Raw genomic sequence first — 24733 nt, forward strand, 5'->3', positions numbered from 1 at the left:
GCCACTTTTCTTCTTTTTCGACCTTTGATTAGTCACTTATAGCTTTATTTTTTATTATTTTATTATTTAATTTAAAGTTTTTCAAATTAATCTATTATAATTATTTATAATATTATTTATATAATTATTTAATAAACTAAAAAATAAATAATTATATAAACAATAATGTAAATAAATATTATTTTTTTATTTTAAGATGTATAAATATATTAATTTTTTAAAATATAATTATTATAAAATAAAAATAATCATATATTATAAATTTTATTATATATTGTTTTTATATAATATTTTAACAATTATTTTTATTTTTATTATATTTAATTTTATTATTATCGTAAATTTACATTCAAACATATATACTTCACTATAAATTATAATTTTAACATCTTTACTGTTTTTAATATCAACAAAATCAATTTTATCATCCTTCCACACAGCCTTTACAAAATATCCCTCCAAAGTGGGAGTTTTGAATGAGAAGACTCAAAAGCGCGCAACTGGTTAATATGGTCCCCAACCATGTGGGATGGTGGTTGCCGATAGGCCCACCACCGCCACTCCAGGGCCCAGGCTCAACGAATCGTCGTTATTTCCACTCTCCTTTCACGCCACGGCACGTGCCACACTTGTCTCCAAACTGTTCAAAATTCAAAAATAAAGAATTTCTCTCGCCTCCTCCTCCTCCTCTGATTCAGGAGTCCTCATCTTTTTTACTCTTCCTTTTGAATCTTGTCGAAAACCAAAACTAAAGAAAAAAACCCGATTGAGATCCGATTAAGTGTTAATTGGGTGATCGGGTGCATAGCATTTTCTTTATTAATTTCATTTCAAGGAAGGACATAGAAAGGGAAGCTTTGAATCGAAGCATCGAAGTTTTTTTTTTTTTAAAATTTTTATTACAGTATAAATAATTGACTGAGGGGAGAGAGTTAGGAGATGAACGGAATGGGTAGACAGGGGCAGAGATCTGGTGCGGCAGGAGTGCAGGTGCACCATCAGAGACAATACTCAGATAACTTCTTGGAAACGACGTCGAATGGTAGATGGCTTCAGTCTGCTGGTCTTCAGCATCTTCACTCTTCTAACAACTCTATTCCTCCTCTTCAGGTCTTCACACTTTTTCTCTTTTTCAATTTTTGTTGTATTTTTGGTTCAGGATAATATTTAGAAAAATAAGATGAAAATGGCAATCTATTTTCTTTATAGAAAATTTACTATTTTTAGTAAGTACAAACTGAAAATGTGTGAATCTTTTATAGATCTAATTACATAATTTCAATTCTTACCCTTTTATTTCGTTGCTTGGAAAATGAAAACTGTGAGAAAGCCGACTACTGTAAGTTTTTTTTTTTTATTAAAAAAAATCAAAATGTAGTTTTTGCAGATGCCATTTTATTGGAGCATAAATGGGTTTTCCTCTTTATGGATAAATTCTTAATTTTTTTTGTAGATCTAAAATCGCTTTGCCAGAAAGAAAAAAAGATTAAAGAAAAAGATAAATTTTTTATTAATCTGTTAAAACTTTTGATGCTCTATTGATGTTCTACTACTTGAAGAGTAAAAAGAAATGCCCAGAAAATTCAGAAAGAGAAGAGTAAAAAAAAAATGCTCAGAAAAATTAGAAAGAGAAGATTTTCATTAAAGGGTTAGCTTCTAGATATTTGTGGATCAATATTCATTACAATGTACATATGTGGTTATTATTTGGAATTCTTGATTATGCTATTTTGCCGCTTGATTTGAAAGCAGGATTGTGAGTTTTTTGGCGGTGGAGGAGGACAAGGGTCTAGAATGTATAGGAATTTGCAGAGGGGTTTTAATACGGGGAATAACTTTTTCACGGATCCTACCACTCCTCCATTTAGTTCACGGCCATCAAGCCAGAGTAAGAGTGGTGAAGACTCGCCCAATGAGCTCAGTCCTGGTCTCTTGGATCTGCATTCTTTTGATACAGAGCTTCTGCCTGAGGTTTGTCCTTCATCATTTTTTCTAGGAGTTATAGTCATTTAGTGAATGTTGATTTTACATTTAATAATTATGGTTAACATCTTTTATTTATGTGTGATATGCAGTCCATGCTAAGTACTCCTGTCCATCAAATATGAAACATTAATGAACTTGAAAGATCTTTGTACTTTTATTTCCCCAATAAGTATGCAGGTTAAACTTTAGAGATTTGATTGCATCTGCTTTGGATAGATTCATTTTTGCGGTTGCCAAGTGATTGGAAAATTAAAAATTCATATTGGGAGTAATTTAATTTTTCATGTTTAATTATGCTAGTGCTTTTTGTTTATTGGTGATAGATGCTGGTTCCCAACCTGTATGATGGTCCTTCTCTCTATCATCATATTCGAGGCAGAAGCTTTGATGACTTTGAACCCTATATTTCAAACAAGAAACAAACAGGAAGAGCTAGTGGTGTGCCAGAGAATAGCCTCCTCAAAAGCTTTGCTGCAGACAGAGAGAAGGTCAATTCAGTTGCTAAGATCAAAGTCGTGGTATGTTTTTGTGGTGCTAATTTACCCTTGATTAGCTCTTCTTAATTTGCTCTGTTTTCACCCTAAAGGAAATGCAATGCGGGCAAGAGCAGTGGATGCTGGTTAATAGCTTGTGAATTCATGCTGAACCACATTCATGCATGACATGCTTTGCTCAAGTAAAATAATGCTCAACATCATGTTTATCCTACATGCACTACTACTACCACTGCGACTCAGTTTCTATGGGGTTTTGACTGCAGGTGCGCAAGAGACCTCTCAATAAAAAGGAGTTAGCAAAGAATGAGGAAGATATCATAGAGACACTTTCCAATTCCCTAGTAGTCCATGAGACTAAACTTAAGGTACAATAACTTTGTTTTATCCTTTACAAGCACAATACTATATACCATACTACAAAGGTGAAATAAGAACATAGGGATCAAAATGAACCCAGAGATTCTCCAAATGGGTGTGTCCCAATTCTATGCCCTGAGGTAATTTAAAAAAAATGTGAGTGGGACTAATGACATGCAGCGATTATGTACAGCAATCAGCAATCTCAAGGTAGGTTCAATTGTATTTTCAGAGTTTCTGTGCCAAATGGTTATTTGTCTTTTCTTTTAAGAAATATTATATGTTTTTTATGCTATACCATAGCATGTTAAAAAACTAATGGCATTTTATTTTGTGTTTATTTATCACTTGGCTTTTGACAGGTCAATTACTCATCTAGCATGGTAGCATATGTAGATATTTGAGTATAATTGATCCTCATACTAAATGTTTTGATGCATTTAATTCTTGACATTTTGTAGGTTGACCTAACAGAATACATGGAGAAGCATGAATTTGTTTTTGATGCCGTGCTAAATGAGGAGGTCTCAAATGATGAGGTGAGTATATGATTTAAATTATTAGTGGATAAAGGAAGGATACATTACAAAACATGGATTTCCTAGAATGGTTTTTTTTTTTTCTCAGCCTATCTTTGTCTCATTTTCTGTAGGTCTATCGGGAGACTGTGGAGCCTATAGTTCCTATAATTTTTCAGCGCACTAAAGCGACTTGTTTTGCATATGGTCAAACAGGTGAATAGCTGTCACGAAACTATTGGATAGATACTAACATACTATGATGAAATCAGTTTTGCATGACCTAAATTTTGAATTTATACATTTTAGTGTAATATTTGTATAATTTTAAATCGTTCCAAATATGTTATTCTCAGTAATTTTTTTTGGCATACTCCTGTTGGTCATTTGTAAGGATAAATCTCTTATCTCTATGGTTGGACATTAGCCTTTTCTTTTTATCCGCCTAAGTTTGGCAAAGTTGAAGGATGCCTTTATTGTTTTTTTCTGCAAAATTTTCTTGTTGGATACTAAAATTTACCTTTTTCATCGAGTCATCTCATATTTTTGAGTTACAGCTTTAAGCCATCCAACACTTATAGGTCTTTTCTTGTTCAGGAAGCGGAAAAACCTATACTATGAAGCCCCTTCCCCTTAAAGCTTCTCGGGATATCTTGAGGTTGATGCACCATACCTACAGGAACCAAGGGTTTCAGTTGTTTGTGAGCTTCTTTGAGATATATGGAGGAAAATTATTTGATCTCCTTAGTGATAGGAAGTAAGTTGTTATAGGCATCCTTTTTATCTAGTCACTGCTATTTGTTTCTAAATTCAATGAAAGCTAATCCTTCTTTGTGCAGAAAACTTTGCATGCGGGAGGATGGTAAGCAGCAAGTTTGCATTGTGGGTCTGCAAGAGTACAGAGTATCAGATGTGGAGACTATTAAGGAGCTCATTGAGAAAGGAAGTGCCACAAGAAGTACTGGTACCACAGGTGCAAATGAGGAATCCTCCCGTTCTCATGCCATTCTTCAGCTTGCTATCAAGAAATCTGTTGATGGCAAGCCTCCCCGAGTTGTTGGCAAGCTCTCCTTTATAGATCTGGCTGGAAGTGAACGAGGTGCAGATACTACGGATAATGATAAGCAGACAAGGTACAGTGCATTCTTTCAATTGCAAATTATATGACCATGGATATAGAGCAGATTGAGTTGCAGAGCTTGATATTTTGATGCATTAATGGAGGCAATAGTTGAAATAAAGAAGCAATGTTGTCCTATCTGATATTAAAGTTGGATTACAATGCATTGTAACTGAATATATGCTAAATTTGTCTAACAGAAAAAATATTGGAGAGAAAATGTTATGCCCAATAGTCCAGAGTTTCTGCATCATCTCAACTTTTTCAAGTCATGTAGGTGTCTTAGCTTCTTAGTCTTCTTAATTAATTTCACTTAAATGATTATTATCAAGTCAAACATTTCAAAGTACAAGGGTGTTTAAGAAGTCTAAACACACCTGGAGTTGATATTTTTGCAGAAGAAATTTGGTTCCAATTCATGATGTTTGGCTCTAGCATCCCTTTTTTTTTCCTTCATGTTGAACAAGCTTTAGATATGTACTTAATTAATTTTGCTGGATGTGTTTGTTTAGTTTAGCCATTTCTATTTGTGATGCAGAATGGAAGGTGCAGAGATCAACAAGAGCTTGCTTGCTTTGAAGGAGTGCATAAGAGCACTTGACAATGATCAGGGTCACATTCCTTTCAGAGGCAGTAAACTGACAGAGGTTCTACGGGACTCGTTTATGGGAAATTCACGCACTGTTATGATATCTTGTATTTCACCAAGCTCAGGGTCATGTGAACACACTCTGAACACCTTAAGATATGCTGATAGGTGAATATAACTAATTTGACTATAAAAACTGTTTCAGCATCTGTTTTAAAGTTATTCTGCTCTTGCTTTTAGTTGCTTTTTCCTTTCATATATTTGATTTCTGCTCAATGCAAAACTACATCCAGGGTGAAGAGCCTTTCAAAGGGGGGAAATACTAAGAAGGATGTATTATCCTCCACCTTAAACCTGAAAGAATCAACTGCTCAGCCCCTATCTTCGGTTTTGCCAATTTCATCAACCTATGAGGATAATATTAACAATCCATGGCCTGAGCAAAATGAAAGAGATGATTTTGATGCATCAGAAGATTCCTATGAGCAGGAAAAACTGATGGGGAAGAAAAATGGGAAGCCAGATCAATACAGTTTTTCTAATTTGGAGGACAAGTTACGGAAGCCTAATGGTCAGACCAAATGGAAGGAACCACTAAGATATGATTTTAAGCATTCGAAATCTGATGATGATTTGAATGCCCTCCTACAGGTAATTTTTGTAAGAGACTGATTATTGTTAGAAACATGAAAAGAAGTTCGTTTATATGTTAAAGCCTGTGTGTTGCTTTTACTCAGGAAGAGGAGGATCTTGTAAATGCTCACAGAAAACAAGTGGAGGAGACTATGAATATCGTCAAAGAGGTAAACAATTTGACCGTTTTATTTTTAAGTTTTTGTTTTTCACCCTGATATAATCTGAGTTCTGAACACATTATTTTCCTCATTGGTTTGCTATATTGCAACTCATAAAGCAGTAATTAATGGTCGGTAAGCTTATTATATTGTTTGAGCTTCTGCTTGCATGATTTTGGGACAAATGATCTAGGATTCTACATCTTTTAATGTTTTATTAAATTTGCATTTAACATTTACAGGAGATGAACCTGCTGGTTGAAGCAGACCAACCTGGGAACCAGCTGGACGATTATATATCGAGATTAAATGTTATTCTTTCTCAGAAGGCTGCTGCCATCATGCAGTTACAAACTCGTTTGGCTCATTTCCAGAAGCGCTTAAAGGAGCATAACGTTTTAGTATCTTCTTCTGGCTCTTGATTATGGGATGAAGATAGAAAGTCAAACTATGAATTTTACTTCTCCCAAAACACATTGCTAGATTGACCTAATCATGGGTTTGGGTATGGCTTTTTTTTTTTTTTTTTGGGTGATTTTTAAGGGAGAGTATATCTGAATTTGGTTTTGCAGCAGTTTGCCGGATGATATTCACCTGCATTGCTGCAAGGGATGAACCCGCCCTCTCTCTCTTCTCCATCATGTTATTTATTTATTTTTGTTTGTTTGTTCTTCAACAAGCAATAGGCAAAGCAAGTAATGGATTTACATATCCTTTGGTATGCTATTGTAAAGTTCTGCAGATTGTAATTGGTTTCATTATTTCCAATATGTCCCAGACTATTCAATGTTTCATTTACAGAAAAAAAAAAATCATAATTGGTCATAAAACAGTTATCTTGATGGATTATGAAATCGACGGCTATGATCATTTCCAAATTCCAGATCAGAGTTAACTGTAACAGTCCTAACGAACTTTCAGTTAAAAAAGGTATTTTGATCTCCTCTGTTATTATATTATCCTTAAAGGAAATCAATAAAAGAGAAAAAAAATTATCAATGATGCCAAATGTCTTGAATCAGCTATGATGAGAAATCTTGAGTCCTTTTGTGCGTTTGGATCTCTTCCAAGAAAAACACTCACCAACTGTGCTACGATTGCTTCATTGAGGTGGTCATCTTAATCTCTCCCTAGAGCTTTTTAAGATGGGTTTCTCATTTCTTTGGTGAATCTTTGATCTGGGTTTTGTTGCTTATTTCAACTCTACCAAGCCTAGTATTGGGAGTAATCCAAGCCGGTACTTCCCTGCTTTGTTTCATTCCAGAACAAGTCTTATTTGCAGCCAGACTGAAAGACTTACATCTACTTTTCCTTCGATTATCTCACTACCTATTGATACCTTAATTTATTCATTATCTCTACTTTGTTTGAAAATCTTAGATGTTTGTGCCTCGTAGATTAGCACTAACAAAACGGCTAATGAATGTTTGTCTTTTTTTTTTTCGAGGATTTTGCTTATGCTCTAGTTATGTGATGGAAACTGGCAAACTGCTGTAGCAGTTTTTTCTTGTTGCAGAAGAAATGTATGGTCTGAGAAGTATACTGGAATTTGATTATCTCTATTTCACTCCCCAGTTGCTCATAGCATTGGAATTATCCACTGCAAATTCTTTCAAAACTGTCTGTATAACTTTGGTGGGACACCCAACTCTTGTTTCTGAGTTTCTTAACCAAAAGACATCAAAATGTCCCAAGAACCACTCATCAATATCAATATCACCATCACCTTTTTTTGATGTTTCACCATCTCCAACAGCTTCATTTTACAACTCACTGTCATTCGAAGTAGCAGCAGCAGCATCATCTTCTTTTGAAAAATTATCTTCACCAAACAATCAAGGAATGGAGATGACCTATGAGGGAATTGGTGCAGACTTTGGTACACTGTACTATCAGTCTTCTGCAAGGTAAAGCGATCCTCTATGATGATCAGAGGCTAATGATAGGGGAAGAAACTGGACTATGGGTAAAGCATATGCTTCAGATGCCTCCACTTACGACACTTCACCATAGCAATTTTGAAGCTTTCAAATCTCCATGTTTTGAAGGCACCAAGAGGCGGATCCGGCACTTTTGTTCAAGATGGCATGATGAGAGAGAAAAAGTGTGAATGGAAACCAGTATGGTTTGTTCATCCGAATTTGTGAGGTCTTTGGTGCTTTTGTTTTTTTAAGAACTGTTGTAGTCACATCGTAATTGTAACATCAGCTTACAGGAATGACTTTATTGAGGTTCATATAAGTGAAATAGATTTTCTAGTAACTGGGTCTCATTGATGGCCTCAGTTAACTGGTTTTCACATTCAGGCCAAAACTAAAAATTTCCTCTGACCATGCAGTGTGTGATGCAGAACTCAAATGATGAAAAGGCCTCATTGAAAGTAAAAATCCATACATGTGTTAAAAGGGAACCTACACATTCTCATGATGCCAGAAGGCACAATTGACAATAATGATTCTAACAGTCAATCTCTGTGCTTTATCGAAACAAGTTTATTCACAGAAAAAAAATTTGATATGAAACTTCTATGCTTCATTGGTAACAATAGATGCTCAAGCAAATTATAACGATCAAAGAGAAACAGAACTAAAAGCTAAAGTAGCAGAAGAATGCAGACAAACACACAACATAGAAAAGAATCTAGTATAAGAAAACAGATTGATATGCACAAGAAAAGGTGTGGGAGACATGATCTACAACCTAACTGATCCGAATCTTTGCTTTGAACCGTTGATGCTGGCAGAGGCCTGTGGAACAGAGAATTCTGAGTACATGTCCATGAAAAACTTGTCAACAATAGAAAGGTACACTGGACTTTTAAGCCGAGAATAATAATGGAGCGCCTCTTCCACATCCAATACATGTTCCATACCACCAACATCCATCATCTCCAATTCCTTCATCTTTTGTGCTAATGCATAACTTCCTCCATTCCTCTTGTAATAATATTGATCCTCTCCCTTACTCAATGGTAAACTTCCCACTTTCCTTTCCTCCTCTTTCCCTCCATTTTTCTTTTTGTTCTTTACTGGACTCTTATCTGCAAAGTTCATGAAGTTTCCACTACATTCATCTTCTTCCCTCATTTGCTCTTTCAATGTCATGAGATCGTTCTTTTTTCTCATCTTTGCCTTCTCTAAATCAACTTCCCAGTTGTTACAAAAGTCAGTGTATAATAGATCTTTTGGGTGCTTTTTTCTGTAGCTACCAGTGCAAAAGAAGGGGTCTGGGAGGGGTGGTTTGGATAGCTTTCGGTATCCAACAAGGAAGAAAGATTTAAGGTTCTCAACTGTTTTGTGAAAGAAGTTACCGGTCTTTTGAATCAGCAGCATTTTTGCTAGTAGTGTTGTATGATGAGGCTTCTTGTTAATATAAATAAATATTAATTTCAAGAGAAGGTGCATTTCGATGCTTGCACAGTCAAGTCACTTTCTTGCAGTTACCCTTGCTAAAATAAAGTCATTCCACCAACCTAAAACAGGTAGCTTGAACCTTTGTTTTGCCTATGGTTTGACAAAATATAGCCTAAAGGAACCAAGGAAGTTCCATTCACAGCATCACAGCAGATGGCTTGTGAGGCAATATTTCTGCCTAAGATGAGTCTTCACTCTTCCCTGATAAATTCAAATCCAGAATTGTTAGAAATGGTACTAAGAATTTAAGGGAAAATAAAAGAAGAAGAAAGCAAAAGCAGTTAGATATGGTTAAAAGGGTAACTTTTGACGCCAGGCTGAAGAGTTGGGCCACTGAACTGATTTCTAAAGCAGAAGCAGCCTAAAGTTAACCTCGTTTCTCAACTAGGGATGTCAATTTTATTCATCTATTATAACAACAACATTATCCTTGGGATTCAGTTCCAGGGCTTCACGTGATGATTTTGAAAGGAGTGATTGATATGGAAGAATCACATGATCAGCAGTGGTGGTCATGCTTCAGGAGCCACAATATGGACATGTTTCTATATTTCTTCCTAGTCGAACAGGATCTTCAATGTCCAATGCCCCTTGCTGAGAAATTTCATTCTTAAACTGTTTTTCTGGTTCATGTTTTCTGAGCATTGGGCATCCACAAGAAGCCTTGGTTGGCCTTTTTTTTTTTTTTTGGGCCTCTGCACTTAATTTCTGCACCAAAAAAAAAAACCATCATTAGTCAAGAAAACCCTCTTTTCCCACCAACATATATATTATAAGTGGGCACCTATAAAACATGAAAAGTAACTAGTTATGAGGCTGCAAGGTAGCATTAAGAATCTGTTGGACATCTAGCTCTAAGTTCAACTACTGCAACCGCTAAATTCGAACTCCCAACACCAACTTCCTCTTTACTTGCATATTCTTCAGGCAAAAACTCTCCATCACCCAAGTCCTCGACATCATTTTTCTTTAGTGATCTTTTGCTGTCTTTGTTTCCATTGGAAACATTCCTCGTCTAGATCACGTGAGAATAAATCCATGTGACTATCTTTTTTCGCATTTTTCTGATACAAAACCATACTTCTTTTTTCTTGCTGTTCTTGTCATTCATTTGGTTGTCTCTGTTCAACAAAGTTTTTGATCCAATCAGGTTCATCATCTGAACCAATTTGACCATTATTTTTCTGCTTTTCATCAGATTCAACCCTTTTCTGAATGATGAAATAAAAAAATTAAAAAAAAAACTACAATTTTACGACCATTCGAAAGAAAATAATTTCCTCCATATAAAAAAGCTCTGGATTTATCTTAAGTAGGAAAAGGATTTATTTATTGATTTATTTCCCACACGTGTTCCATCCAACCCAAGCCTAATATCGGGCTCTGATATTGACCCAAAACTATAAGAAAAAACTCAAGATAGACCTATCCAAGTAATCAAACCGTTCAAAATGTGCCACGTCTCAATCGTAAAAAACCCTTGTTGCTGTCATATTATTTTCTTCCACTGGCCTCCCCATTTAAATCATAGCCCCGTCGCCGCTTTCTTTCTTCTTCAGAGCCAAAAGCACCATATCTTAGGGCCCTGCGTCGGCTCCAATGGTAAAAAACGAAAAACAAAATACTCTTCATCTTCTTCTGCCATTGATCTGGTTCGATATTTGCAAATGAAATGACTATGGTAATGTGCAGGGAAAGGGAACAGGGAGTTTTGGTAAGAGAAGGAACAAGACCCACACTCTATGCGTAAGATGTGGCCGCCGAAGCTTCCATCTCCAGAAGAGCCGTTGCGCTGCCTGTGGTTTCCCTGCTGCCCGTAAGAGGAAATGTAAGTGCCCCTTCTTTCTTTCGTATCTAAACATTTTTTCCGTTGTTCACTGTGTTATTAAGTCTCTTTTCGCATCTGGGTTTGCTTTTGTTCAGCTAATCGTCTGGCTTTGTTCAAGTTAACCTCTTTGACAAGACTGTGTGCCTGGATTTATAGGTTTCTTGCTTGTTTTTCCCTTGAATGTGATCAATGAAAAATGGGCAGATGTCAATTTATTTCTTTGTAAAAGTATGAACTTGTATACTTGCAGGAGGTGGTGTCAACATGTTTCTTTGTATTTGTTGATTTTAATGTTACATGAATGTGAATGACCATGGGGCTTCATGTACTTACGAATACATGTGAGAAGATAATGGTTAAATATTAAATGTGTGAATGGATTGTAATTAGGTGTTAATTGTTAAATCTAAGGGGAATTTTTTTTATTTTTATTGTGGGATTCAGATAACTGGAGTGTGAAGGCAATCAGAAGAAAGACCACTGGTACCGGCAGGATGAGGTATCTACGCCATGTCCCTCGCAGGTTCAAGAGTGGTTTCAGAGAAGGTATCAAACTGCTAATTGTCTTATGCTCATTGGTTTATAGTTTTTAGCTTCTCTGCATATGAACATAGTCTGTTGAATCTGTTCTACTTTAAGTCTTTTTTTTTTTTTTCAATTTTTTGTGTTGGATCATGATCTAGGTACTCAAGCAACACCTAGGAAGAAGGTTGCAGCAGCTTCTGCTTAAGAGGGGTTAAGAAGTTGTTTCAGATTAAGCCATCTTTGTAAGGAAAGGTTTTATGGGAACATTAATCGAAGGGTGTCAATTACATTGGATGCTGTAGTTGCGTTAGTCTCTATTTTTATGTAGTTGCTTTAAATTTTGAACAAGGATGGATGAGGCTATTGTTGTTTGACCCTGAATTAATTGATACTTTTTTTTTTTTTTAAGTTAATGATGTTTTGTTTTGGTTATGATGCCCGTATAATCTTGTTCATGATGGTAGAAACATTTTAGACATGGTATTTCTCAAATTATTATCTATCGTGATAATTGTTAGTCAGAGGATTAAGACTTGGAATTGTTACTTGAATATGGGTTCATCAGGTCATCCTGCCATTAGATGAAAGATTAGGAAAAAAATTTGAACAGTAAAATTTGGGATGAAGAGAAACTAGCTTTCCATTATATTTTCACTAATCTCAAGATTTACTTACAATTTCCTCGAAAAGTGAAGTTATGAAAAAGGAGAATTACAGAAGTGGGACATGTATGTGAATGGATGATCTTGACACTGTAAAATGTGCAATTAATCAAGGTCAACGGTAGACATGAATCTAAATTCTAAACATTGTACCTGAGGGAAAATACCTAGCCTGGCCAGACTTATCATTTGAACTCTATAATTCAAAAATGTGACTAATTTGCTTTAAATTAATCGAACTTATGTTTTTCGTCGTGCAACCGCTTGAATATATAATCCAATCTCCGGAAATGCAGACAACAGCAAGAACAGGACAAAATCCATCAATAAGGCATATGCCAGCAGCTTCAAACAAACGCTAAACTGCAACAAGAGAGAACAAGACAAAAAAATGATGCGAATGAGCTATCATAACTGTAATGAGTTTTGACGTGCAACAATCGAGCGAAATTTTCAGTTAGAGCCCAACAATAGGAAAACCAAGTTTCTGGACGCTATAACAACCTGCATCAATCATGTTCTCCCTTAAGATGCCCTCATTTCTCACAGCGCTAGACCAGATATAAAGTACCTAGCTCATATCAATTACCGATCATCAACCTAATTGCTGTTACTTTAAATAAGACCATGTTCTATGTTAAAAGATAAAAAACGAAGTCTCTTGCTCTTTGAGTACCTGAACAAAGAAATACAGATCATTTGCGCATTGTTCATACTCCTTGGGACCAACAAGACCCACAATAGCAGCAGGTGCATTGTCTGTATCAAAAAAATTGAGTCCATTGCCTTTGCTTAGGTTGAAAATTTTCACTTCAACAACATCTGTCCTGTATTAATGCAGATTATTAATAAAAAACATTCATGATAAAGCAAAACTACCAATTATTAGCTCATAAACAAAATTTGCAGGACGTTCTGCTTCCGGCTGTTGCCCCACATCATTCAATCTAGGGGAAGATATTTCAGGAGCCTCTGGACTACGAGGTGAAGCATGGGATGGGCTACTGGATGTTTGGAAGAATATTCCTTCAGGCCTAAGTATCTGCATGAAAATTGTAGGAGGTCCTGTTACAAGCACTTAACTGGTGCTTTATTAAACAAAAATTCTAAAAACATTGTAACACAATCCACTTCCATTCCCAAAGAACAAGTCCCAAAGTAGTAAAGTTAAGCACAAGGAAGTACAGAGAAAAAATGGTCCAACTTGGCAACAACAGATAAGATAGAGGCTGTAAAAATATAAAATGTAAGCCAGATAAGACAGTGAACAGAAACCCAGTTGATCTTGTTCTTAACCCTCCTAAAAGTGGAGGGTTTTAAAAATATTTTACCCACAGATCTAGACTAAGCTCTATCGAAACTTCCAGTAGGAAAAACAATTGTTGCAGTCGAAAGGCCAAGCTAATATCATTGAGGGTTGGTCTGCCCCTTTCAATAAATTCTCTTGCAAGATTGGTCAGGACTACATTTGTTTTTAGGTCTCTGATACAACTAAAAGATGTTACCAGTTACATTTGCTACACTTTTCAAACAAAAAATCATTTCTTGACCATTGCTGCAATCAAATAATTACCAGCTCAAGCGCTTGATTCCTGAAGCAACAACTGAGCAGCTAGATCTTGTCTATCAGCCAATCATCAAAAGCATCACCTATTCTAAGTTCTGGAATATGTTTGGCCACCCAAAAAGCTTTACGCCTGAAATGCAAATGCAAAGAACAGCTTTTGGGGTAAACTTGTACATCTGGTTAGAACTCGATGTGATGATGCTAATCAGAAGATCAAAATATAATGCTGACATAAGTTCATAGTTCTATAACCATTTATGTACCTAATCCATCCACCATCCTGGAGCTGGAAAATGACATTCATCAAATTTAATATTGGGACACTTAAATTTGGTGGCACTCACTGCAAAGAAGATGTCTCCATTAAAAACCCCTGAGGAGCCTAGAAGCCTCATAATTTCAAATTGCTTTGCAAATACTAAGTATGACACAAGAAAGTTTTACCATTCCATTAAACAAGGTTATGACAGCCATATTAGTTCTATAAACACTGATGAAGGAAACAAAATATTTGCCTCAAACTGATTACGTCTGTATGAAGGGTTGGGTGCATAGCAGTACCAAGAAGCAACTCGGAAGCATCTTCCATTTTATCGTTCTTTCTCTTCCCTTAACATTCTTCCCAGTGCTTCCTGCAAACAAATTATTTCGCGTTCGAGTATCAGAATCACTGCCTGAATCTTCAAAGGACTTTTCCCTTTCTTTAGTGTGAATTTTTTTTTGGAGAATAAGACACATCTTTTGCATTGCTTAATCCATCCATTGCAAGATTAGGCTTCATTTGAAATGCAGATACCTTGCTTTCAGTGTTTAACCGTTCCCTCCAGGAAGATAAGGGACCCATCAGAGGCCCCATAACATTTGTGACCCTTTTGCTCTTTTCAGATGGATAATCGTCAAGGTCAACTAGAAGGTTCCCGAACACACAAAAAAATCAGTTAAAAACAGGTTAAGAGAGAAAAAGCAAACTATGCACATTCAGTCTACTAAATTAAATCTGAATTGCCTGACAATGTTTCAACTATAGAAAAAGAATTTGAGAATATGTATGTCTGCATTACAAGATGCATATAATAAGAGATTGTGCATAGAATGGAAGAAATCTGAGACTGCCCTCCATCCCCTTGTCTTCCCAAATAAAAAAAGGAACAACTCGTTTTTTCCATAAGAAAAGGAAAATAGAAGTCCAACTGAGACTAGTAGGAAGCTACAGGAGCTTTGAAGAAGCAAAAATATTAGCAAGTCCTATAAAAATAGAAAGATAAACAAAACTAGTATATAAAGCATGGGTTTATAGAATCTAGATTTATTTAGTTATATAAACAAAACTAGTTTATATTTATTTTAAAAATTGATATTTATTTATTAATAAGTGACATGAATAATGCTTCAAATATGAACTCTATAAAGCATATGCTACAGTTATCTTTTATATACAAACTACAGATAGATCTCATATCGGCACTTTGGATAGATGGAAGTACTAGCAATCAAACAGTCTAACAAACATATTTTAGGAAGAAACCTCAATATAGAAGTAAAATATCAATTTGAATAAATTCTGCTCAACAGATATGCCCCCGTAGTCAAAGAAAAACGATATATGAGTTCAAGTGTTTAACCTTTAAATATCTGTCAAGCAATTTACATCGTTCTCGTGTTACGGGAACATCTAAAACTGTTTAGAGAAAATGCTTTGGTGGCAAGTGAAGTTTATGTAATACCCTAGTCCAAATAATAATTGGGTTAGGTTAATGTCAAAATTCATTAATTTATTAAGAGATTAATTAATAAAAAAAATGAAGTATTAAATGAAAAAAAATCTAGTTATCATAAAATAGAAAAGAAATAAGAGTTTTTCTTCCTTATTTTTCTTAGAGTTAATGACCATGGAAAATCAAATTAGAGATTCGAAATCAAAAGTTACAATCAAGTTAATCTCCTAAAAGTGAGTATATACTATCTTTTTATTTAAGAAATATATCATGTTGGTTATTGTTATTTAGAGTTGAAGTTTCGAAAAAAAAATCAAGAAAAATTATAAAATCTTTTATTAATTTTCATGATCGATTTGGATAAAATATTGGGTTTTATTTACATATTGTTATTAAGATTTAATGATGATTATTGAATGGATTTTAAAGGTTGAAAGTGAAGATTTGAATTTTTAAATATTAAAGAAAAAATTCTGTTTTTGAAAAAGATGTTATTATCTACAATAGTGGATTAAAACAATATTTTATATCAAAAGATTAGATATTGCTATGACTATTATATATCGATGGAAAGCATATTAAATCTACTTTCTAATGAAATAAACGGAAGTTAAATATGAGTTGCTTATGAAGAGTTGTCTAATTTTTACTTAAGGATATATAGGCTGTATGGTAGCATCATCAATGTTGAATTACAAAAATTGTCTTAAATTTTATACAAAGAATTAAGAATTGAACCATACATGTTTGAAAAATTTATTGAGTCTACTTTCTAATGAAACAAGCGGAAGTGAATTTAGAGTCTCCTATGAATAAATATGTAATTTTTATTATAATGAAATAAATATGTAATTTTTATATGTTATTAAGTTTACTTTCTAATGAAATAATGAAAGTTGAATTCAAGTTTTTTATGAAGAGTTGCCTAATTTTTACTTAAGGATATATAGACTATATGATAGCATCATCAGGGTTGAATTACGAAAATTATCTTAAATTTTATACAAGAAATTAAGAATTGAGCCATACATGTTTGAAAAGGTTATTAAGTCTACCTTCTAATGAAATAAGTGAAATTGAATTTAGAATCTCTTATTAATAAATATGTAAGTTTTATGAGAAGGTATACATGCATGCTATCTGATAGCAACATATGACATGGATTGCAACATTTATTGTAATTAATCTACAAGGAGTTACAATGTGGGCCATATATATAAAAAGTTTATCAAGTCTAATTTCTAACGCATTAAAAAAATCTTAATTTTGAGTTGGATATATTAAGACATGATCATTTTAATGAAAAGAGATCAGGCTGTCAGTATTAATTAATTGAGTTAACTTTTATATAACTTAGTTGTTTTAATATATATATGGTCTCAAAAGAAGTTAATTAATTTATTATATGTTGAAATGATCTTAAATAAGCCATTAATTATTTCGGAGAAAAAATTAAGTAGTGGAATTGAAAAGAAATAAGTAGAATTGCACACACTTTATTTATTTTCGAACCAATGTATATATGTATGTTTCTAAATGAATAAATATTTTATTTCTTTACTTGCGATATATGAAAATAGGATCAAGCATATAATTATTTTGTGTGTTTTGCTATGTAAATGATGGATTATACTTATGAATTAAATGAGAAAATTATTTATATTTAAGGAATGATTTTATGATAGTTATATTTTTACATCCTTAAGAAGTGGGATCATCAACACCAAAACTAGTTCTACGGTCCTAGCTAATGGGTAATAGTAGTTACCATATACATGATCATACGGCCCTAGTAACGGGTTATAATAGTTAGCGTAAAGCTTTAGCTAGCGGGTTATAATAGTTTGCAATGATTATAAAAATAAACTTGTCGATATGATTAATATCATAGGTTATAACAATGATCGTAGTTAACGATAAACTAATTATAATGATGATATATGATGATGATGATTTTTAAAGATTGATCCATGATTTGTATATAAAAATGATATACGATGATTTCTAAAGATTGATTAATAGTTTGGTTTGATTATGATATTCAAATGACATTATATGTTGCAATGATTTAAGAATTGATATATTTTGATGTTGATTTATGATTTACGAAATGTTTTTCATAATAATGATTTTTGAAATGTTTTAACATTATGATTTAATGAATGTTTTTGAATGATTTATATGATATGTATGAAAACAATGCTTGATCCAATAAAGTATGTGAGCGTATACTTGTCAAGCTATGGTTTGCTCATTCTTTTTTTTTCCTCCTTACATATAAGTAAATAATAAGTTTTGTTAGTCTTATAAGAAGCTAGAAGATCAAAATAAAAAATATTACTTAATCGTTGGAGACAATATTGGCTAATGAGATATTATTAATGGTTTTGTATTTGGATACGTAGAAATATATTATTAGTTTAATTAAAGATATAAATTTTATTTAACAAATTATTTTATTAACAAATTTTAAAATAATTAAAAAAAAGATTTCATATTACTTTTAAATTTTATTTCAAGATAATATAATATGTTACATTTTGGATCTAATAAATTTATAATCTGAAAATTGTTTAAGGCATTGATGAAGCTCCTCAAAATGTTGGAACCTGAAGGAGAAATTTTAAAAAGATTAGCAACAGCTATAGAGGTGAGGATAAGGATAACTGATTTGACATTTTAGAAAAATTCGACCAAGATGCCTATGCAATTAAAGAACGAATGCTATAGAATGCATCATGGGAGGACATGACCAAAAAGTATATAGCACATCCTATGCACCTTCTCTTGATTGACCAACTATAATTGTTATTTAAATCTGTAACAGATATAGAATAAACAGCAAATGTTCTAGAGCCACTCTTCACTATGCTTGCACCCAAAATCTGCATAAGAAAAGAATCTTGCAGTAATCATATGACAGAGTACCAGAATACAATATTCTAGCATAATGACAGGAAATCGATCCCCATCATCAGTAAGTACTTCAATTTCAATTTAGAGAAAGAATCCACAACTAACGAATTTTGCAAGGAATTAGCAGTCATTCTATGACTTTCTGATATAGAGATAGAAGCAACAGATGAAGAAGCAGTTGCTCCACTGTGAACTCTACCAAAGAATTCAGTCTCAGAATCATCACTGAAATCATCAGCTTTTCCATGTCCATTAGATGAATGAAGTATGTCCTGTCCATCCCCTGATACGAAGTTCGTTCTCTCAACCTCTTGCAAGACAGGCAACTTCTACCTGGTCAATCTAGATCTTTTGCTGCTGGATGGGGCTCTGGTTAATCTTCGATACTGAACATGCCTTCCACCAGCCTTCTTTACCAAATGGCCCTTAGGATTTTCAAGTGAATGGTGAATGTGAGAAACAGTCAGATTTCTGTTACTCCTACCAGCCCAAACTTTAGTTCCAGGTGAACAAAGACCTGTTACATTTCCAGTTTCTTCTTCTTCGGAAGTAAAAGAATCACTGCTTTCGGACTCAACCACCTCCAAATCAACAAGGTCGTGCTCATCATCTTCCTCATGAGATGCAACTGAAGAGCAGTACGACACATTCCTAGCTTCATGTGGGAATAATTTTTCTATTTGTGCTGATCAGTTAATGCAGATTGAGCAGCATGACTCTCAGATGAGTTAAGTTTGGTTGGATATTTCTCTCCGGTCTTAGATATTGCCTTTGAATGATCCACTGTAGCAGGATTCGCAGCAGAGGAATGCTGTGGAACTTGCTCAATTAATCGCTTTTCACCTTCCTTTTTATTTTATTTTATTTTATTTTTTGTAGTTTCTCCCTTTTGTCCACATGTTCTCAAAATTTTCTGGTGCAAGGGCCTCAGTCTTTCTACGTGAAATGAGATCTAAACACATGAGCCCATTCTCCCCCTGGAGAATGTAGCTGGATACCACTTTCAAAACCAGTTTGAGGGCTCAAAGGCACAGAGCTCCATGAACGGGCAGATCGAGTATCCATTAAAAGCAATGGATCCTTCAAAAGATGTGTTCCATTTAGGTTATCTGTTGCAGTAGTGCCTCCAGCAGCTCTGGACAAGTCAGTTTTTAACTGTACAAGTTCAACACCAGTAACAGAAGGATCTGGAAACTTAGAAATATGGTCAGACGGAATCCTTGAAGAGCCATTTGGTTTGAACTGAGATCCATCTTGAGAGCATTAAATCCTTCTTTAGCCATTGAATTTAGTAAAGAAAAGAAAAGAAATGGAAAAGAAGGAAAAAGAAAAATTTTTAAAAGAAAAAAAATAATAGTTCATTCTCTTATTTGAATAATTAAAATGAATAAAAGAAGGAAAATGAATGGATTAATCACAATCTTTATTTGCTTAAGTGATGAAAAAAAAAAAAGAAAAAAGAGATATTATATTATATTACTTTAATTATATCTTTTTAAAATAAAATATTTTTTCTATCATGTGAATAATTTTGATATTAATTATTTTTAAAAAAATTAAAAATTAATAAGAATAATTTCAATTAAAAAGAATATTATTAAAAATTAATTCATAAAAAATATATTTGCAATTACTTTTATACTTTAATATTTTTTTAAAAAATTAATCTATTAGAAAATTAAAATTTTAAATATTTATTATTAAGATAAATTTAACCATAAATTTATTTAAGTATTAATATTTTCTTACTGTTACATATGTTTTGTCTTTTATTTTTATTTTTATTATTTAAAATTTGTAAAGTGATTACAAAATAAAAAAAATAAGACCTAAGCATAAATTAAAAATATATAAAATTTGAAGTTATTGACTAAAAAGATAGTTGAGAAATGAATTACAAAAAATTTAAAAGTAGCATTAATGGTTAACATCAATAATTAAACTTAAATATTATAATAGTATTCCTTTTAAAATATGATAAAATGTAACAAGGATATAAAAGTTATTACATATTTAAAATTTTTTATTTTTTTCTTTCTTTTTGTTTATCTAAAATTGAAACTTTTGGAGAAAAAGGAAGGATATGCTAATTTTCTTTCCTTTAGTTTATTAAGATATAAATAATAAATCAAACAAGAAAAATGTTTTCTTATTTCCTTGCTTTCCTTTCCTTCCCTCACCTTCCCTCAATCCAAAAGTAGCCTTAGCCTTTGTCATAGATATAACAGCAGATTCAATCCTCTCACTTATAAACTTGTCACCCAAATTCAAGATGACCAAGAACAGTAGCAACATAATGAATGAAATCAAGGAAAAAAAGAAAGACAGCTCACCTTGGACTCGCTAAGTTTAAGACTGGTCGCATTACTACACAAGAAGCTCCCTTACAATGTAACGAAAGAAAGAGCACTGCAGATCTTTGGGCCTGAATGTGAAAGACACGAGACCATCCATCAAATGTTGCAACACCTGAAATAAACAAAGCATAAGGTACTATTAGCAGAAGCTGGAATAATACATTCAGTCACTCTTACAGGAATGTTGAATTGATTGACTACTTTGGCATAACAGGGAGGTCAAAGTAAAAACTCAACAACCTTGTGCTCGGCTTCAGGAGGGAATAAAGCCAGGTGCAATTTGTTCTCCGCAGCCAGGACACGTCTTATTTCAGTATCTCGATATTTGATAGTCAGTGGTCCAGATTGTTGCCTTTCAGTTCTTGCTTTATTGATACGATAAAGCTCCAAGTGTGAACAAATTAGATTAATAAGGTCCCTGCATCATCCTAAAAGTAGATTAGTTCCCTCTAAATCAGTCTTAAATAAAAATCATGCCAAAAACAGTGGTGGAATGGACTTATACCTTGTGAGTAAATCAATGAGATTTATATTTCTCATGCGGTCTGAAAACTCCCCAAGAACACCATTTATGATCTGCACCAGTTCTTCTGGGCCTTCACTATCAGGAGTTAAACAAGAATAGCATAGATCTGTCACCCACTCAGAAAAAAGATGTCTTATGAAGTGATCTATTGCATTCTCGACAACAGAGGAATTTACTGTCCTTGTCCAATCAGAATGTTCAACAACTTTAGGACATTCTGGTGGCTGCTTTGTAGTCGATGCATTCGTAGATGCAGGTTTGCTGTTGCATACAGTAGCTTTCCTCCATAATGTAGCAGAAAATACCGAAGGAGAATGATTAAGGAGACAGCAGCAGGCAAATTAACTAGAACTAAGGAGCTTGTCACTGATATAAGAAACAGGAAAAGAGTAAGTATCAATTCAAGAAGTTGAAACAAATTATGGCAACCATGTAACGAAAATTTCTTTTTGAAAATCTTTAAACTCCATGTCAAAATGAAGAAAAATTTAAGGTATGAACTTGAACTAGTTCAAATTTTCATGGTTACATAAATCAAATCCCACTTAATTGAGGTCAGTTACATGAATTATTCATGTAATAAGCATCTGTAAGGCAATGTCTACCCTGCATTACAATGTTAATACCAAGTTTTCATAAAGAAGAAATGACTTGACAAAGCCACGAGAGACCACGCTAGTTTGGGTTTGGTACTGACAGGGTAAAAATTATTCCAAACAAATGGAACTGCAAACAATTGAAGCAGAACAAAATTGAAAACATCATTCTTAATCACAAACCTCATTTTGCTGCGATGTACAGAATGTCCTGCAGTTGCATTAAATTCAAATGAGAATATTCTGCTTGAAATGAAATGCAATTTGAAAGATATACAGAAGACATAGAAGCTGTCAAATTTGATATTGCTTTGAGTCTCGAACTTGACAAAAATGAATAAAACGAGAGAGTGAAAGTAGTTTGCTATGGTGACTGATTGCTGCCATTTGTTTTACTTATTGTTGCTGCTAATCAGCTCATTTCAGTTCTCATTAAACAAAGTTCAGTGTTTACTTTCAACTGCAGAATAATTTTCTTTCTTTGAGGTGTAATGATGAATAATTAATGCATGTGCCGTTGAAATTACCACAAGTTTTTGCCATGTCTGGAAAGTGACGACTGACAAGCCATGAAAAGGGTTTTTTTTTTTTTTTTTTTAAGTTCTTTTTTCTCTCTCCTCAAAAATTAAAAAAATATAAAAAAATTCCTCAAATTTAATATAAAAATATTAAAATATCTTTGAAATGAATTTTAAAGTTCAAAATTATCCCAAACAATTTGAAAATAATAAAGTGATTTTTTGAAGTCGGATTTTTTTATACACATCAACAAAAGCATGTCATCAGTTAGCATTTAACGATAAAATTTATGAAAACACTAACAAAAAACATCACAAAAATTTATTTTGTTATAATATTAAAAATATAAAGATCAACAAGTTATCTTTTAAATTATAAATATCAAAATGACATGTATCTCAAAATTTAGGAATTATATGAATATAATTTACTTTTTTTTTTAACAACTTTTGAGGTATTCAATTTTTTTAAGGTGAGAGAATATTTTATTGAATAAAATGGTTGGATGTACTTTTCCTTTTGTTTTTTTTTTATTAGGTAGAAATAATATACTATTTTAGAAAGTAAAATCACTTAAAGATCACATGAAAATAATTATAGGGGAGTAGCAAAAAAAATAAAAAATCTTCGAAAACTAAATAGTTGGTCCACATACACAGTAACATTGCTTGCAATACTATGCAACCCTAAATATAAATTTTCTTATATGTTCATCTGCTTGGTTTCAAAATGGTTTTTTTTGTTTTGTAGAATTTACAAGTCATTTAATTTTATGCAAAATTATAACCACTAAAAGGAAAAATCAAAATTTTGTATTTTGCATGTATCTAAAAATTAAGAGGATGTGAAAAATAATTTTTTATAAATTTATTACGTCTAATATAAATAAATTTATTTAAATATCTTTAAAAATATTGCAAAAAGAATCTTAAACATATCTTACTTTCACAATGAAACCCAACAAAACGAAGGGAAGTTGTTGGAGCATTCGTAAACCATTTGTTTAGAGGAATCCATGTCGTGCTTAGTACGCAAATTTGATGCTTTTTCAACATCGAGGTCCTAAAGGGAGAAGTGATAAGCATGATTAATTTTTGTGTAATTTTAATAATTTAAAATATAATATAATAATATGATATATAAATTATAAGAATAAAAAATATAAAAATAATATGATTTAAAATTTTAAAAATTATAAATAAATTTAATAAAATTAAAAAATTATATTTTATATTTTCATATCAATATAAATTATGATAAATAATTTTTATATAAAATAACACATAAATATAATATTTTATATTATATAATAACATGAACTATCAAATCTATTTCGTAACTAAACTCAACCTCATTTCTTTAATTGTTTTTTGCCCAATCTTTCTTTAGTTGTTTTAGAAGTAGAAGAATATAAAAAATCTTTTAAATTAAAATTGAACAATTATATAAAATTTTATTGTTTTATTTTAATTAATTAAACTCTTAAATATTTTATTCATCAATTGAGTTTTTATTATATGAAAATTGATTAACTGATAACATTTATTTTTGTTTAATTAGTAATTTACTTGGACGAAAATAAATATTTAATAATTTAATTAAATAAAAATAAAAATTTAAAAATTTAATTAATTGAAAATAAATATTAAAATTATAAATTGATTATAATAAAATAATAAAAATTTAAATAATTATTTTTTTATTATTTTAAGTGTGTTTTTTTTTTTATATTTAAGTTGTTTTATAACGTTATTAGAAGAATCTTTTGATTCTGTATGTATGGGTCTTTTCTTTTTTTTTTTTGAATATATTAATTTTGTGTGTTCGGAATTTAACTTTTAAGATGCTTTTCATGAGGATCGATTCTAGTTAATTAAAAAAAAAATTTCTCTTCTTGTCAACTAAACTAATTTTCGGGAGTCTGTTTCTTTAGATGTCGAGATAAGAGATATTTTATGCTAGATTGGAAGCCAACTCCATGGATTTGTCTAGTCGGTCTTGCCTCATAATTTTAGAAGCCTTGGGAACAGATCAGTCAAAGGCTCCGTGTTGGATAGTAAGTTTAATTGTCACGAAATTAAAAATAATAATAATATTTATTATAGTAATGATTAAAACAATTTTCTATAATTTCGATAAAAAAATTTATATTGATTTAAATTTATTAAAATTAACATTTAAATTTAATTAAAAATACAATAAATTTAATCCCGCTGTATCAAAAATGCTATGGGAACCAAACAGCAGC

General features: G+C 32.5%; 3 protein-coding genes and 1 pseudogene across 3 annotated transcripts; 2 read left to right on the forward strand and 2 right to left on the reverse strand.

The window, feature by feature from the left end:
- Window positions 1–691: 691 nt before the first annotated feature.
- Window positions 692–6655, forward strand: LOC111278931 (kinesin-like protein KIN-13B). Its single transcript, XM_022865692.2, has 12 exons — window positions 692–1110; window positions 1753–1971; window positions 2310–2504; window positions 2747–2848; window positions 3302–3379; window positions 3493–3574; window positions 3956–4115; window positions 4198–4491; window positions 5017–5235; window positions 5361–5718; window positions 5805–5870; window positions 6104–6655. The coding sequence occupies exons 1-12, from the start codon at window positions 940–942 to the stop codon at window positions 6281–6283; spliced, it is 2124 nt and encodes a 707-aa protein (XP_022721427.1). The 5' UTR covers window positions 692–939; the 3' UTR covers window positions 6284–6655.
- Window positions 6586–10597, reverse strand: LOC111278415 (uncharacterized). The gene has a single exon (XM_089764667.1). It carries the CDS (start codon window positions 9263–9265, stop codon window positions 8555–8557), a length of 711 nt encoding a protein of 236 aa, XP_089620793.1. The 5' UTR covers window positions 9266–10597; the 3' UTR covers window positions 6586–8554.
- Window positions 10598–10734: 137 nt separating this feature from the next.
- Window positions 10735–12059, forward strand: LOC111278551 (large ribosomal subunit protein eL37x-like). Its single transcript, XM_022865153.2, has 4 exons — window positions 10735–10876; window positions 10967–11102; window positions 11547–11648; window positions 11786–12059. The coding sequence occupies exons 1-4, from the start codon at window positions 10874–10876 to the stop codon at window positions 11830–11832; spliced, it is 288 nt and encodes a 95-aa protein (XP_022720888.1). The 5' UTR covers window positions 10735–10873; the 3' UTR covers window positions 11833–12059.
- Window positions 12060–12504: 445 nt separating this feature from the next.
- LOC111278416 (uncharacterized) lies at window positions 12505–23540 on the reverse strand (annotated as a pseudogene).
- Window positions 23541–24733: the final 1193 nt, after the last annotated feature.

Source organism: Durio zibethinus, chromosome 8 (genome assembly GCF_047325235.1).
Source record: "Durio zibethinus cultivar Kanyao isolate XHJ-2024 chromosome 8, ASM4732523v1, whole genome shotgun sequence".
NCBI lineage: Eukaryota > Viridiplantae > Streptophyta > Magnoliopsida > Malvales > Malvaceae > Durio > Durio zibethinus.

Bases quoted from the DNA above. Each gene is read 5' to 3' on its own strand.
- LOC111278931 (XM_022865692.2), top strand. From the start codon at position 940: ATGAACGGAATGGGTAGACAGGGGCAGAGATCTGGTGCGGCAGGAGTG. The intron at 1,111-1,752 runs GTCTTCACACTT...ATTTGAAAGCAG, and splicing joins ACTCTATTCCTCCTCTTCAG to GATTGTGAGTTTTTTGGCGG. The intron at 4,492-5,016 runs GTACAGTGCATT...TTTGTGATGCAG, and splicing joins GATAATGATAAGCAGACAAG to AATGGAAGGTGCAGAGATCA.
- LOC111278415 (XM_089764667.1), bottom strand. From the start codon at position 9,265: ATGCACCTTCTCTTGAAATTAATATTTATTTATATTAACAAGAAGCCT.
- LOC111278551 (XM_022865153.2), top strand. The intron at 11,103-11,546 runs GTAAGTGCCCCT...TGTGGGATTCAG, and splicing joins TGCTGCCCGTAAGAGGAAAT to ATAACTGGAGTGTGAAGGCA. The intron at 11,649-11,785 runs GTATCAAACTGC...ATCATGATCTAG, and splicing joins CAAGAGTGGTTTCAGAGAAG to GTACTCAAGCAACACCTAGG.